Consider the following 16701-nt stretch of genomic DNA (forward strand, 5'->3'; position numbering starts at 1 on the left):
TTGGATTTCTCTTCTGTTCATTTACTTTACATTTTGTTAGAAGTGTCAATGGTTTATTTTTCTCAATTAACTATTTCTAAAAGCATTCTTACATTTACAAATTTTCTTTTTCAAATCTGCCTAAAATTAAAATACGTTATCATTTTGGCCTAGGCCAGAAACTAACTAAAGTAATAAAAAAAATATTTTATATAATAGTAAATATAATACAGTATACCTTTCTTTGTATATGTTTACTAAGACTAGCAGTATAAGCATTAAAAAGAGTTAATGTTGATTAAAAGAGTAAAGTTTTGCAATAACATTAAAGACATATAGCCGAATGTGGATACTTTAGGGGGTAGGTTTCATTTCAGCACGTGAAAATATTTAATTACTGTATGTAAATGACATGGGCGGGGGCCAATCCTTTTCCCCAGTTTATTTAGATAAAATGTAGTTAACATTTACAAATTACAGTATGTTACTGTACAACTCAGGACACAGAAAGCCGGCTAAATTTAGTAACTGTTAGTCCATCATAGTTCAGGATGGATTTGATGTCACTCTAAATGTTTCGTCTTTGCTCCCAACAGAGGCTCTTGAACACATTATGCCTCTTTCAGCTTGCGCTCCTTTTTAGCTCTTGCCGCCATGAGAGAAAAGAAGATCTTAGGAGCAAGTGGCCTCAAGTATACAGCTAATGTAGGCGCCAGTCCAGCTATCAGAACTTCTTTACTCCTTTCACCTACAGCACGCAACACAATCTGTGCAACCTCTTCTGGTGTTCTGCCTTCAGCTGTGGTTTTATCCATTACTATAAAAAGATGCAACACAGTTAGAGAAACACATTATTATTAGTTTACAATTTTTATTGCAATCTTTGATTTGCACCATGCAATAGAAGACTGTGCAATAAGATTGTTCACAGTATGCATCAATCTGTCCCATGTAAACAGCATGTTTATTGTGCCTTTTTTCATTTGTAGCAAGCAAGTGGAGCTATTGGATTCTTTTCAAGTTTTACAGACTTTTCTGATCTGCCTGGTTTAAAAAAAAAAAAAATGATAGAGCTCCATAGCTCAAGCTAAAATTTAGAGATGTAAGTGAATGAATTATGGGCTCTTTCACACGGATGGACCGTTCAGGTCCGCTTGCCAGTTTTTTTTAGACGGACCTGAAAGGGCCACTGTGCTCCTCTATGGAGCCACGGATGTCAGCGGTGACATGCCCGCTGACATCCGACCCGCCAAAGTGTGACAGAGGAAAAACCTATTTTCCATCCGTCTGGCAGATTGGATCGGGGACAACAGACTATGGTCCGTTGTCATCTGATCCCCCATAGGGGAGATCGGTGCTCTGACAGGTCGGTCCCTGCACAGATTGCAGAGACCGACCTGTCATCTGCCTGCTCAGCGGGGTTCGACGGAGCTGAGCAAAGCGGAGCCCGCACACGGACACGGACAGTGTGAAAGAGCCCTTAAAGCAACACCCCTTCCACTCTCAGTTTTAGAGTTCGGAGGGGTTAGAATTTGTAATGTTTTACTGCCATTTCTGTTTCCTCTGGGGAAATCTTCCTTCACTCGCTGTGTGGTTTTTAAAACAGAAAGCTATCCAATGAGAAAGAAACCATAATTCAAAAAATGCAGATAACCTTTACCAAAATGTTTTTATTGCCAACTTCGTACCTGCTGGGGAGATCACCTTTTCCTGTGATGTTACAAGACATAAGTAAAACCCACTCCAACCCAAAAATACATTCTGGCTGGAGTTGAGCTTTAACCACTTCCCGCCCGGCCTATGGCCGATTTACGTCCGGGAAGTGGTTATGAAATCCTGACAGGACGTTCTAGAACGTCCTGCAGGATTTCATGCCGCGCGCACCCGTGGGGGCGCGCATCGCGGCGATCGGTGATGCGGGGTGTCAGTCTGACACCCTGCATCTCCGATCTCGGTAAAGAGCCTCCGGCGGAGACTCTTTACCACGTGATCAGCCGTGTCCAACCACGGCTGATCACGATGTAAACAGGAAGAGCCGCCGATGGCTCTTCCTCACTCGCGTCTGACAGACGCGAGTAGAGGATAGCCGATCGGCGGCTCTCCTGACAGGGGGGGTTAGCGCTGATTGTTTATCAGCGCAGCCCCCCCTCTGGTCGCCACACTGGACCACCAGGGATGCCCACCCTGGAGCACCAGGGTGGGCAAAAAAAAAAAGAAAGCCAAGAAAAAAAAAAAAAGGCTAAAAAAACAATAAAAAACAAAACAAAGAAAAAAGATGCCAGTCAGTGCCCACAAATGGGCACTGACTGGCAACAATCAGTGCTGCCACCCCAGTGTCCATCAGCGCCACCCCAGTGTCCATCAGCGCCACCCCAGTGTCCATCAGTGCCACCCCACAGTGCCCATCCATGCCCAGTGCCCACCTAGCAGTGCCCATCTGTGCCACCCATAAGTATCCATCAGTGCCGCCCATGAGTGCCCATGAGTGCCCATCAGTGCCGCCTATGAGTGCCCAGTGCCGCCCATGAGTGCCCATCAGTGCCGCCTATGTGTGCCCATCAGTGCCGCCTATGTGTGCCCATCAGTGCCGCCTATGTGTGCCCATCAGTGCCGCCTATGTGTGCCCATCAGTGCCGCCTATGTGTGCCCATCAGTGCCGCCTATGTGTGCCCATCAGTGCCGCCTATGTGTGCCCATCAGTGCCGCCTATGTGTGCCCATCAGTGTCGCATACCAGCGCCGCCAATCAGTGCCACCTCATCTGTGCCCGTCAGTACTACCTCATCGATGTCCATCAGTGCCATCTCATCGGTGCCCATTAGTGCCGCCATATCAGTGCCCGTAATTGAAGGAGAAAACTTATTTACAAAAAAATTAACAGAAAAAAATAAAAACGTAATTTTTTTTCCAAATTTTCAGCCTTTTTTTAGTTGTTGCGCAAAAAACAAAAAAAATCGCAGAGGTGATCAAATACCACCATAAGAAAGCTCTATTTGTGGGGAAAAAAGGACGCCAATTTTGTTTGGGTACAGTGTAGCATGACCGCGCAATTGCCATTCAAAGTGCGACAGTGCTGAAAGCTGAAAATTGGCTTGGGCAGGAAGCTGCGTAAGTACCTGGTATGGAAGTGGTTAAATACGTCAACAAAATTTTAATGCATAATTTTCTTAATGTCAATTTAACAAACTTCATGCATATAAAGTTGCATGTGCAAAAATTTGAGCACCCTGTCAGTCAGTATTTACTATTGTCCCTTTAGGCAGATACCTATGCCTCAAACTATTTTCCAAGACCATAAACTGTGACCCCACCCCCCGCCCCAAAATACCATTGTTGATTGGGGTTTTAGAGTGTTCTCTCAGAATATACAACTTTTTTTGTAAATTTTTACTGAAACTGGCTCATTAACCTCCAGGATTTGTTGGTATTGTGCAGGGAAGGATGGATTGTAATATGTGCTCTGTCATTAGCTACTAAAACGATCCCAAAGTTTAAACGGATACATCTTTACAGTTTGCAAGCTTTTTTTTTTTTTTTAAAGTCATTCTCCTTTAGCAATTGTGGACAGCTTTCAATTGCTTCATCAAATCACAGCATTTGGGTTCCAGAATGCGTCCGATTTATCCAATTTCTATATTTGTATGCTAAATACACTGACATTTCAAGCAAGGGCACCTTCTTAGAACTTTTTCATGCAAATTATATTTGGTCAAGCAATACTGCAAATTACTCTGTGTGCGGTGAGGGTTGAGGGCTCCATTCACACTTGTACGACTCCAAATTTTCCAGACTTTGGAGTGCAACTTTGACACAACTTTAGATGGGTACGACTTGGATGCGACTTTGGCTTTGACCACTGATGATAGACAACTGTTGCACAACTGGCACATGTAGAACATTCAGGTGCGACTTCCATTTGACTTTTAAGGATTAACATTGAAGTCTATGGCCCTCAAGTCACATGGAAGTCGGGCCAAAGTAGTGCATGAACTACTTTGAAGTCGATTAGATATGAACTGCACTCATTGGAAAATATGGGGTGCGACTTGTCTCGCGACTGATGTTCAAAATCACATGACAAGTCACATGACAAGTCACACAAGTGTTAATGGAGGATTTTACTTTTTCCTCGTCAAATTAATTTTTTATTTTTTTTATCTGTTGAAGCCTGTGTCCATAAAAATTCTTGGTATTATATATTGGTATTTTTTACCTAAACTTAGATGAATGTTACCACACTATGGAATTCTCTTTTTGACATTTACATGCTTGTGCTGAGGATCCGGGTTATTGAAGGAGAAGAGTGCTGCACTTGAAGAAAAGTGTACTCCACCTGGGTATAATACATTTAAAGCTGTTAGCCTATTCTTGTGTAAAGATAGGCACACACTTCCGGTAAGTGTGTTTTCTAAAGATTGGTGGAGAGCACTTGGAGCCAAGATTTTTTGATTATATACCATTAGACTTTGAAGAATTCCAATCATTTAAAAAAAATTAAAAATAGCATTGAGACCCACCCACTGATTCCAGAGTTTTGCAGGGCTCCTACTACTGTAGGGGGGGGGGGGGGTGACATTTGCAAGGTAGGGATACATGCATGAGGCTTGCATGTATATATAGATTAATACTGTGCCATTTGTTTATACTGGGTGAGTGGTGGGTTTACATGCACTTAAAAAGTGCATGTAAATTTTAACTATAAACTTATTTGTTCAGCAAGCACCCAAGATCTCCTACAGGCACCCATGCCACTCTGTCCTATTATGCCATGTCATCAATCCCATGAAAAACAGGACAAGACGTGCAAGAAAAGCCCTCTACCAGGTATGTGTCACCAGCTCAGAAGCCATGTAGTAAGAATCTCAACTGAAGAAAAATTGGTGGCTAGCTAAATAGAGAAACAGGGCTTATCCTCTTAAGACACTAGCAAAATACTGAGGCATGCTGGAAGCAGGTGGGGTTATAATGAGTTTGCTCACAGCTTTTTGGGCAATTCACTTCTAGGTAGCAGCATGACCAGATAGTTTCTAAATTCTGGTTTCTCTCAATGGATGAGAAAGAAAATATTTAAAGTATCCAGTATTGCATTATTATAAACACACGCTTACTTATGATATAGCTATAAAGATTTTTATTCCCACATTTAGCTTTACTTACAGTTTATTTAATTTTAAATAGAGTAGGGAATGGTTAGAACCTCTGTCAGGTTTCATAGATTTAGCCTACATATTCAAATGCCCTCTAAAAATCCATAGTCCTCTTTAGTCTGTGGTCTTGCATGTTTTTAAAAGACATGGTCTTATTAAAAAAAAAAGATGTCTACCTCCATATTTGGACCCATCTTCCGTCACCGCATTTAGTGAGAGGCGGGTTTGAATATATCCTGGGCTTATCACAGTCACATCAATCTCATGTGGTACCATCTCCGCTCTCAAGCAATCAAAAAAGGCTTGTGTTGCATGCTTAGAAGCTGAATCTGGGGGGAAAAAAAATATCAGTAGAGAAAGAAGGATGCATGCAATATCCATTTTTTATATTAATATATATATATATATATATATATATATATATATATATATATATATATATATATATATATATATATATATATATATATATATATATATATATATATATATATATATATATATATATAATCTCTCAAAACAAAAAGCAAGAAAGATGCACTAGTCTAGTGCATTTACCATATTTTTTTAAAAATAAAAGCAATAGAGAATTATGCTCAAATTTAGATTGGTGTTGGGCTCCTAGCATAAATCATAAAAAACCTCCAACCACAGCGTCAGTTCGTGGCCCTGGACAAGCCCTGATGACACCAAATTATATAATGCAGATGCTGAAGCGTTTAGAGGGTAAACCCTGTTCCTCAGAGATGGCAACATGCCTAGTTCCTTAAAGCGATACCAAAGTCTCCTTTAATTTTTTTAGTTAAAAATAACAAACATGTTGTACTTGCCTACTCTGTGTAGTTGGTTTTGCACAGAGCAGCCCAGATCCTCCTCTCCTCGGGTCCCTCTTCAGTGCTCCTGGCCCCTCCCTCCTGTTGAGTGCCCCCACAGCAAGCAGCTTGCTATAGAGGTACCCGAGCCGAGTCGCAGCTCCGTGTGTCCATCCAGGCAAGAAGTTGCACCCGGCCCTGCCCTCATTTTCTCCCCATTGGCTGACTGATTGACAGCAGCGAAAACCAATGGTGCTGCACTGCTGTCTCAGCTAGTGAAAAGGGGAGTCCCGCCCAGCAGAGACTCCTGCAACATCTCTGGATCTAGATGAAGCTCAGGTAAGTATTAAGGGGGCTGAGGGGGGTTGCTGCACACAGAAGACTTATCTTAATTCATTAAGATAAAAAAACAAAAAACTTCTGCCTTTACAACCACTTTAAATGCTACGCTGCTGGGACAAAAAAATGTCCACCACTCCTCTCCCCTCAATTAGGGGCTAGGTCAACTAATCAGCACTAAGCACCAATACCATAGTTACACATAATGCCACATCTGAGAAGTATATAAAGTAAGGGAAGGGGGATGCCTCTCTAGGAAGGGTGTCTGGAAATGTAACTCTCCTCAGAATATGAACAGCAGGTGCAGACTAAGCATAGGCAATTGGGTGAGGAGAACATTCTGGGACAGCCATACTCAAAATCAATGCCTTTATTAAAAAGAGCTAATAATCCAAAAAATGCAAGCCACAGCAAACAACAGAATACAGGAGCTGACGCGTTTCACACTTTCAAAAGTGCTTATTCATAGCCTCTTTTTAATAAAGGCATTGATTTGGAGTACGGCTGTCCAGAATTTTCTCCTCGCCCAAGTATATAAATTAACTTGATATAAAAACATACAAACCTAAAATGTATAATATATAAAGTTGTGTCTGATTATTTTTATTTTTTTGCATATTTGTCACATGTAAATGTGTCAGATTAAACAAATTGTTTATCATTACACAAAGATAACATGAGTAAATACAAAATGTAATTTTTAAATGGTTTATTAGGCAAAAAAAGCTGTCCAAACCTGCCTGGCTTTATGTGAAAAAGCAAATGCCCCCTAAACCTAATAACTGGTTGTGCCACCCTTGGCGGCAAAAACTGCAATCAAGCGTTTGCGATAACTGGCAATGAGTCTTTCACATTGCTGTGGAGCAATTTTGGCCCACACTTCTTTGCAGAATTGTTTTAATTCAGCCACATTGGAGGGTTTTACAGAATGAACGGCCTGTGTAAGTTCATGATACAGCATTTCAATTGGATTTAAGTCTGGGCTTTGACTAGGCCACTCCAAAACCTAAATTTTGCTTTGGTTTGAACCATTTGAAGTTATACTTGCTGTTGTCATCAATTATGGTAAGTTGTCCAGGTCCTGAAGCTGCAAAGCAGCCCCAGACCATCACGCTACTACCACCACCATGTCTGACTGTCAGTTTGATGTTCTTGTTATGAAATGCTGTATTAGTTTTATGCCAGATGTAACGCGATGCACACCATCCAAAAAGCAAAATTTTTGTCTCATCAGTCTACAGAATATTTGCCTAAAAGTATTGGGGATAATTAAGATGTTTTTGGTAAATGTGAGATGAGCCTTCGTGTTCTTTTTAGACAGCAGTGGCTTTGGAACTCTCCTATGGATGCCATTTTTGCCCAGTCGCTTTCTTGAGTCATCGTCATGCTCTTGGAGTAATTTTTGTAGGCCGGCCACTTCTGGGAAGGTTCACCACTGTTCCAAGTTCTCCATTTGTGAATAATGGCTCTCGTCGTGGTTCACTGGAGTTCCAAAGCCTCAGAAATGGCTTTGAAACCCTTCCTAGACCGATACATGTTTGTTTCTAATCTGTTCTTGATTCTTTTTTGATTGTGTCATGATGTGTGGCTTTTTGTGATCAGTTAGCATGCTTTACTTTGTCAGACAGCTTCTATTTATGTGATTTCTGGATTCAACAGGTCTGGCAGTAACCAGGCTTGGGTATGGCAAGTGAAATTTAACTCGGCTTTCCAAAAAAATTTAGTTAATCACAGTTCATCCACGATTCAGCATGGAAGGGGGCAATTAATTTGTCACATAGGCCAGGCAGGTTTCAACAGCTTTTTTCCCTTAATAAATGAAATAATTTAAAAACTGCATCTTGGATTTACTCAGGTTATTTTTGTGTAATATTAAAATTTGTTTGATGAACTGATTTAAGTGTAAGAAATGTGAAAAAAAAAAAATGTGGTTGTGTGGTGCACACTCTTATAACTGGGGATGTAGCTGTGTTCATAATTAAGCAATCACATAAAAAATCCATGTTAAATAGGAGTCAGTACACACATGCCATCATTTAACTGCTTGCCGACCAGCGCACGACTATATACACGTCGACAGTATGGCTCAGATAGGCAGAAGGACGTACCTGTACGCCCCCTTTAAGATCACGGCATTGTGGATGCGCACGCGCCTGCTGCGAGCTCCGTAAGCCCGAGTCCGCGGGGATACCCGCGATCGTCTCACGGCGAGTTAGAACAGGGAGATGCTGATGTAAATAAGCATCTCCCTGCTCTGACTAGGGACAATGAAAACAGTAAAAATGTGTCAAAAGTGTCCGTTGTGTCCGCCATAATGTCGCAGTCGCGATAAAAATCGCTGATCACCGCAATTACTGGTAAAAAAAAAAAAAAAAAAAAAGGATCAATATATTGCTTTTTTTCAAAAATATTGCTTTTTTTCAAAATTTTCGCTTTATTTTTGTTTATAGCGCAAAAAATAAAAACAGCAGGTGTGATCAAATACCACCAAAAGAAAGCTCTATTTGTGGGAAAACAAGGACATCCATTTTATTTGGGAGCCACGTTGCACGACCACACAACTGTCAGTTAAAGCAACGCAGTGCCAAATTGTAAAAAGACCTTCGGTCTTTAAGCTGACAAATGGTTCGGGGCTGAAGTGGTTAAAGTGCCTCTGATTAACCCCAAATAAAAGTTCAGCTGTTCTAGTGGGTCTTTCCTGACATTTTCTTAGTCTCAGCCTACAGCAAAAGCCACGGTCTGCAGAGAGCTTTCAAAGCATCAGAGGGATTTCATTGTTAAAAGGCAGGAGAAGGGTACAATGTGTTATATATACCATGGATCACAGCGAAGACAGTCCTCATCAAGTGGATAAAATATGGAACAGTGATATTACCAAGAACTAGACATCTCTCCAAAATTGATGAAAAGACGAGAAGAAAACTGGTCAGGGAGGCTGACAAGAGGCCTACCGCAAAATTAAAGGAGCTGCAGGAATATCTTGCAAGTACTAGCTGCGTGGTACATATGACAACAATCTCTTGTTTTCTTCATATGTCTGGGCTATGGGGTAGAGTGGCAAGACAGAAGCCTTTTCTTATGAAGTAAAATATTGAGCGTGGCCAAATTTTGCATAAACAAATCTGAAGTATCCCAAAAGCATGTGGGAAAATGTGTTAAGGTCTGATGAAACCAAGGTTGAACTTTTTGGCCATTATTTCAAAAAGATATGTTTGGCACAAAAACAAACACTGCACAACACCAAAAGAATACCCTACCCACAGTGAAGCATGGTGGTGGCAGTTTTTCTTCAGCTGGAACAGGGTCCTTAATCAAGGTAGAGGGAATTATGAACAGTTCCAAATACCCGTCAATATTGGCACAAAACCTTCAGGCTTCTGCTAGAAAGATGAACATGAATAAAGAACTTTATCTTTCAGCATGACGACCCAATACATTAATTTTATCAAGAAATGGCTTCACCAGAAGACTGAAGTTTTGGAATGGCCCAGCCAGAGCCCAGACCCGAATCCAATTGAAAATCTGTGTGGTGATCTGAAGAGGGCTGTGCACAGGAGACGCCCTCACAATCTGACAGATTTTGAGTGTTTTTGCAAAGAGTGGGCAAATATTGGCAAGTCAAGATGTGTCATGGTGATAGATTTATACTAGAAAAGACTGAGTGCTGTATTAATACAGCTTCTATGCAAACATATTTTATTTGTACTTCCCTCCACCTAAAAGATTTCAGCTTGTTGTTTAACCGAGTTATACAGTTTATAGGTCACATTAAAAAGGTGGAAAAAGTTCTGAAATTATTACATTCCTCCGAGATTTTGGTCCATATTGACATGATAGCATCATGCAGTTGCTGCAGATTTTGTCAGCTGCACAACCATGATGCAAATCTCCTGTTCTACCACATCCCAAATGTGGTCTATTGGATTAAGCTCTGGTGACTGTGGAGGCTGTTGGAGTACAGTGAACTCATTGTCATGTTCAATAAATCAGTTTGAGATGTCTCGCAAAACTAGCATGATTCAGGCCAAATCAAGGTGGGGGGCGCCGGAGTTGAACGGCGCCATTCAGAAATGCACGGAAAGGCCAGAGGACAGTTCGGCTGACCTCAGCAAATCTCGGGAACAAAGTCTTTCCGAGGTCAGCCGAGGTGTCCTCTGGCCTTTTCCGAGGCTCTCCGGCGTCCACCCACCTCTGGCCGCATGCGGTATTGCATGCCATTGAAGTCAATGCAGAACAAAATTTTAGTTTCCATTGACTTCAATAGGGAAACTCGCTTTGATACGCGAGTACTTTGGATTACGAGCATTCTCCTGGAGCGGATTATGCTCGTAATCCGAGGTTCCGCTGAACAACGAATAGGACACGCTTTCTGAATGGTCAAAGATTTCTCTTCTACCTGCAAATACAGCCATGCTGCCTCAGTTTTTATGATGGCAATTTGCATATACTTCAGAATGTTACGAAGAGTGATCAGATGAATTGCAATTAATTGCATGGCTTTGCCATGAAAATGAACTTTATTCCATAAAAAAAACATTTCCACTGCATTAGTGAAGAAAGCTTCAGGGCACCCAAGAAAGTCCAGGAAGCGCTAGGACAGTCTCCTACAGTTGCGGGATCGGGACACTACCAGTGTAGAGCTTGCTCGGGAATGGCAGCAGGCAGGAGTGAATCTGCATGCGCAGTGAGGTGAGGACTTTTGGAGGATCCCCTTGTATCAAGAAGGGCAGCAAAGAAGCCACTTCTCTCCAGGAAAAACATCAGGGACAAACTGATAGTCTGCAAAAGGTACAGGGATTGGACTGCTGAGGACTGGGGTAAAGTCATTTTCCTGACGCCACCATGGCAGCATAGTGATAGAGCTCCGCCTCTTGACCACTCCCTCAGGACCAGTGAATAGCATAAATTAAAGGCCTAGTTAGGCCCATCCCATTCTTTTTATCCCTCATACCTCAACGCACAAGTGAAGAGTAAGCAGTATTATGTCCCCACCTCTGCCTCCGTACAGTAGCCGCCTGGGTTGAGCCTCTCCCAGTGCGAAGTCCCAGCGCTCAGGCCGCTAAATTGCGCTAAACAGCCTGGGAGCTCCTTCTGGGGGTCTTATTGGGGGCCCCTGCAGTGTTTCTTTGTTAGGAACAAAATCTGCTTTTAAAATTGGTAACTGCAGCGGTTGTGGAATATGGGGGGCCAGCTATGCTTTATCTCCCTCTTGGCCCCTTGTGCCACACAGGGTCGCCTGTACCTTTTACCTATGTCTCCATCTTTTGTTACCTTTCCCATTCTCGGCTATCCTCTGCAGGTGTTTTGTATGTATATATATATATATATATATATATATATATATATATATATATATATATACACACATATATATATATATATATATATATATATATATATACATATATACATACACACACACACACACACACAGTAAAAAAATAATAATAATGTGGATGTGTAGGTATACATATAAGTGTGGGTGTATGTATTGTATGGGATCAGAGGGGTGAAAGGCCGGTTCAGACAGTTGGAGGGGGGATGTTGGCAACTCATGGCTCTGGAGGTTCTTGTTAGACTGAAGGAGGCCTGGGTCCTTGCTACATATATTACAGATACAACAGTCTGCTATTCAGGATATGGAGGCTGACCAGGAAGTCCCTCATAGTTGCTTGTCTAACCACTGGAAGAGCATCCTGGCACTTTGGCGGCCAAGGAGGCCATATGGTTGGGACCCTGGGCTGGGTATTGCTTCCTAGAAACAAAAGTGGGGAAGAATGGATGGGGTTGGAGAAAAATGCCTGTATAAAAACAGGCTGTCAAAACTGCATACCCTGAACAAGTTAAAGGTCAACCTGCCCCTACATACTGTAGCATCTGCAGGTGCCAGCAGACCAGTAATAACCATCCCATGTACTGGGCGAGTCTAATGGGAATGATTTAATAATCAACCAGCTGCTGCACCTGCAGGACTCAGAGTGACAGGGTCTGCATCCCTTTAGACATGATTTCCTTTTGGGAGTATCTTGCCAAAAATGACATTTTTGTAGCAGTGGATGCCAAAAATCTGACTTGTATCTTAGTGCAGACTTCTGGGAAAATCAGCGAGCCAGTCACACGCCCAGACTGTAGGGCTCGGTTTCCACTAGTGCGACTTAGGACTAGCATGACAGGTCATTCCATGATTTACAATGAGTACCATTCATATCTGTGCGCAGCATCTTTAAAAGTAGTCCCTGCACCATTTTGGTCCCCCTTTGATGCACATTACACAGGCATTGCTTCCAGTTACATCAAAATCATCAAAATCGCGCGACTTTGGGGTTGCAATAGTGGAAACAGAGCCTTAAAAGGTAAGACCTAGAGGGCACACTTCACGGGTTTCTGGACAGAATGTTGTACAGGTCCTTTGATGAAGGTATCAGGCACCTATGGTCACTTCGGGAGATTCCTAACTGCTCCTCCTCCAGACCATTTCTCTCCCACGGATCTGCCAAATCCACCACAACAGCGGGTGGGCTGCTACAATGCTTACAGACACTTCAGACTCAAGAGATTGCAGGTTTTCTATCCAATCCTGTTTGGAGTTCACAGGGGATGTTGGCTAGTGTGCAGTTGCAGATAGGAAGAGGTAGAACCCTTCTGGGCCCTCTTTGAGATCTTTAAGATGGAGTCCATTAAACAGTACAACCACATGGCTGGATGCCGTTGCTGGATTGTCAGGATGCCTATCCTATTCTCACACCTTAGAGGGAAAGCAAAGCCAACTTTCTCCACCCCAACGGTTAGTGTACCGGGGGAGGGGGGTGCTCTGCTAGTTCCTCTTACTTCCATCAGGAGAAGTCGGGAACTAAATTCTGAGGAAGGAAACTTCCGCTTGTTTGATGGCTTCTCAGTACCTCAGTCATCTGAGCACAATGTTATCATACATACAGATGATTCCTAGGGTGCATGGGCACCTGCGTAAATTTCAACTAGAATTCTTAGTGCATGGGAGAAAACAGGATTGAACACCGGTAATAACAGTGTTACTCAGGAGGATTAGCGGTCTGCGGTGATGCAAAGTCCTTGAGATCTCGGTCCATTAGGACCTTTAGACTGGAGAATTGCTACAAATCATGTCTGCAAGACAGCTGGGAAGATGCACTGCAAGGGACCTCAGTCAAGGCAAGCGAAGATTCCCAGCCAAGGAGGGTAATCTTGAATGTACTTGGGGTTCAAACAGCCCTTTTAGCACTTTGGCCTTACTACACAGAGTCAGAGTCAAGGAAGACCAGTCTCCTTGCAGTTGAGCAACAGGGCAGAAGTTGCCTATATTCAGATCCAGGGTGAAACTCAATGCTATTGAGAGAGGTGAAACCCATAACGCCTGGGACGGAAAATTACCAGCAAAATTCCGGAAGCAGTTTACAGCAGATTTTTTGAACGAGTAAAAGCTTCCCAGAGCACAACGAGTGGGTCTATGTCCTAGGTCTTCTCTGAGCTGGTCCACAGGTGGGGCCTACCACAGACAGACTTCCACGTTTTCCCACAGTAATCACAAACTTTGGGTATGTCTGACATTGTTTCCGTACCCCAAGGCGCAGGGGGCAGAGGCTCTGGTCTCTCCCTGGGACTGCAATCTAAATAAACAATGGTACAAAAAACATCCCCAGAGAGCAAATTCTCCCAACCATCCAAGAACAGTTTGCTGAGGAACAATGCCTTTTCCAGCATGATCGAGAACCTTGCCATAAGGCAAAATTGATAACCAAGTGGCTTGGGAAACAAAACATCGAAATGTTGGGTTCATAACCAGGAAACTCCCCAGACCTTAATCCCAATGAGAATTTTTGGTCAGTCCTCAAGAGGCAGGTGAACCAAAAAAAACCCCCCACATATTCTGACAAACGCCAAGCATTGATTATGCAAGAATGGGCTGCCATCAGTCAGGATTTGGCCCAGAAGTTGAATGACAGCATGCCAGGGTGAATTGCAGAGGTCTTGAAAAAGAAGGGTCAACACTACAAATATTTACCCTTTGCATAAACTTAATGTAATTTGTCAAAAGCCTTTGACACTTATGAAATGCTTGCAAGTGTACTTCAATATACCATAGTAGCATATAACAAAAAGATCTAAAAACACTAAAGCAGCAGACTTTGTGAAAATGTATAGTTGTGTCATTCTCAAAACTTTTGGTCAGGGCTGTACTATGATGGATCATAACCCCACATATAAACAAAAATGAAAGGCAATATACCATCAACTACTTCAAGCCTGCTCATATCACTTAACCACCAGATTGAAACTTCCATACATACTAACAAGGTCTTTTCTTCATGTACCTTCAAAGTGTATGACTACCACCACAACCTTTTAACAAGTGAAACGTATCCGTCTTCCATTTCAAAATGGCGCAAAAACCTTCCATTTTGCAATGAAAGACAGATATTTCTCATTAAAAGGGATGTGGTGGTAGTCATACACTTTCAAGATAGATGAAAAGACCTTGTTTATATGCAATTGCGGGACACATATAAGGAAATTTCTGTCTGGTGGTTGAGTGGTGGGAGCAGCCTGAAATTGTTGATGGAAGCTTCCCTTTTAATTATATGGGTTTATACTCGAGCATAGGATGTCCTGCTAGAAGAGAAATATATGACCGTATAGAAAGAATTTTCCTTTTCATTGTGTGTGTGTGTATATATATATATATATATATATATATATATATATATATATATAAATTATACACACACGGCATGGATCCCGAGGAAGCGACTCTTGCAAAACACGTTGATCCCAGATGCCAAATACCATTATATTGATTATATAAACCCTGTGGATTTAATTATGACATTTGTTCCATGTAGGACTTTAAGAAAAAAAAAAAGAAAAGAACTACAGATTTTTCCGTGGCACAAATAAATTGGGAGCGAAGGGTTTTCCATAGTTTTCGTGCATGATTAGGGATGGTATCCACCGGGAAATAAAATTATATAAATGTTTAATACAAACAAAGCATCCCAGCACATTATTATACTATCTTTGTTGCTCCTCGATGCAAAGTGGAGACACCCTAAGGTACGAAGCGTGCAACTGCCCAGATCACAGGTGAAACAAAAAAAAACACACACACACGACTACATGAATGCAGCCACCGCATTTAGGGTCTGCAATATATAGCAAGTAATCCTGCGCACTGCCGCAATATAACCTAATTCCCAAAGTCCAAGTGCATAAGAAAGGCTGTTCACCTTCATAGATTAAAGGAGTTGTAAATGGGTAGAACTCTCCCCGGCCGTTCCAGATGGCGCGCACGTGCACGTGAGGAGGCGCGCGCGTAGGTGGGGGGCGTGAGGAGCTGGGAGTCAGCTGGGGATGAGGAGAACCACGCTCGGAAAAAAAGCCGGCAGCCCCCGTATGCACGCCGCACACCATACGCCGTCTTGGGGAAACTAATCCCCTGGAGACCTTCTTAGCGCGGCGGGGACGGTTCCCCGTATGGATCACACCACCGCTATCCACATCACGCCACGACGAGGGTCCATGCAGGGAACGGCAGCTGGTAAGAGGCGGAGGCGAGCGGGAGAGGAGGAAAGGAACTTGCTGCCGGAGGTCTGAACTCGCAGGAACGTGAGAGAGGAGGACAGATACACCTACCCGCTCCACCATCACCACCAGAGATAAGGTCGTTTCTTTTTTTTGCTATTTAGTCCAGGCTATCTCTATGTCCCCAAAGTATCTGGAGAAGGAGGTAGACGAAGGGCCCCCAAGGGGAGAAGATTAAGTATCTGTAAAGAAATGGCTAATGCTGTTAAAGTATTGTTTAAGCATTGTTTAAGGTCTTGCAAATGTATAGTTTTGAATAGCTTCTGCAAATCCATGGAGATATAAAGTTTTCTGAAACTAAGAAAAGTGCTAACTGATAAACTGTCAAGTGAGTAAGCTAGTCTGTCTCACCCAAGGAGCCCAGGTCGCTGTAATAGCTGTTCTAGGGGGATCATAGGAACGATGAAGTGACATCTCCCTCTAAACACACAAAAACCCCCTCTACGGTACAAATAGGCCAGACAGACATAGGAAATACCATAGATATCCCTCTGCCATTTCCGGTACCCACTCCTTGGGGGACAGAAAGCTGCAGCGTGTGCCTTTGATGAGATATCTGGGGGGGCTATCCATTGGCGTATGCTTAAGTGCTAAGCGATTAAACGCAGGAGGGGACCCAGTGTACACGAAACCCTGACGGCCTACCTGGTACAGTTCCATCTACCCAGCCAACTGAATTGCTGATTCACTTTAAAACTCGAACACTGATCGTAGGTCCAAGGAAGGGAAGAGGGCAGGAAAGAAAAAAGGAAAAACAAAAAAAAAGAAAAGAAAAAAAAAGGGGACATTAGAGGAAGGCTCGGGACAATACGGTGAGACAGGTAGTGTCCG

At 42.7% G+C, this 16701-nt stretch overlaps 1 protein-coding gene across 4 annotated transcripts in view; it reads right to left on the reverse strand.

The window, feature by feature from the left end:
* Window positions 1-403: 403 nt before the first annotated feature.
* Window positions 404-16701, reverse strand: part of DHRS7B (dehydrogenase/reductase 7B) — a 100153-nt gene continuing 83855 nt past the window's right edge. For all 4 annotated transcript variants that reach the window (XM_040357047.1, XM_040357045.1, XM_040357046.1 and 1 more), the window contains 2 exons: window positions 5302-5454; window positions 404-796 (listed from right to left, as the gene is read on the reverse strand). In XM_040357047.1, the coding sequence (XP_040212981.1) occupies window positions 591-796; window positions 5302-5454 (359 nt within the window). In that variant the 3' untranslated portion in view covers window positions 404-590. The remainder of the gene's footprint in view (window positions 797-5301; window positions 5455-16701) is intronic.

Source organism: Rana temporaria, chromosome 6 (genome assembly GCF_905171775.1).
Source record: "Rana temporaria chromosome 6, aRanTem1.1, whole genome shotgun sequence".
In the NCBI taxonomy this organism is placed as follows: domain Eukaryota; kingdom Metazoa; phylum Chordata; class Amphibia; order Anura; family Ranidae; genus Rana; species Rana temporaria.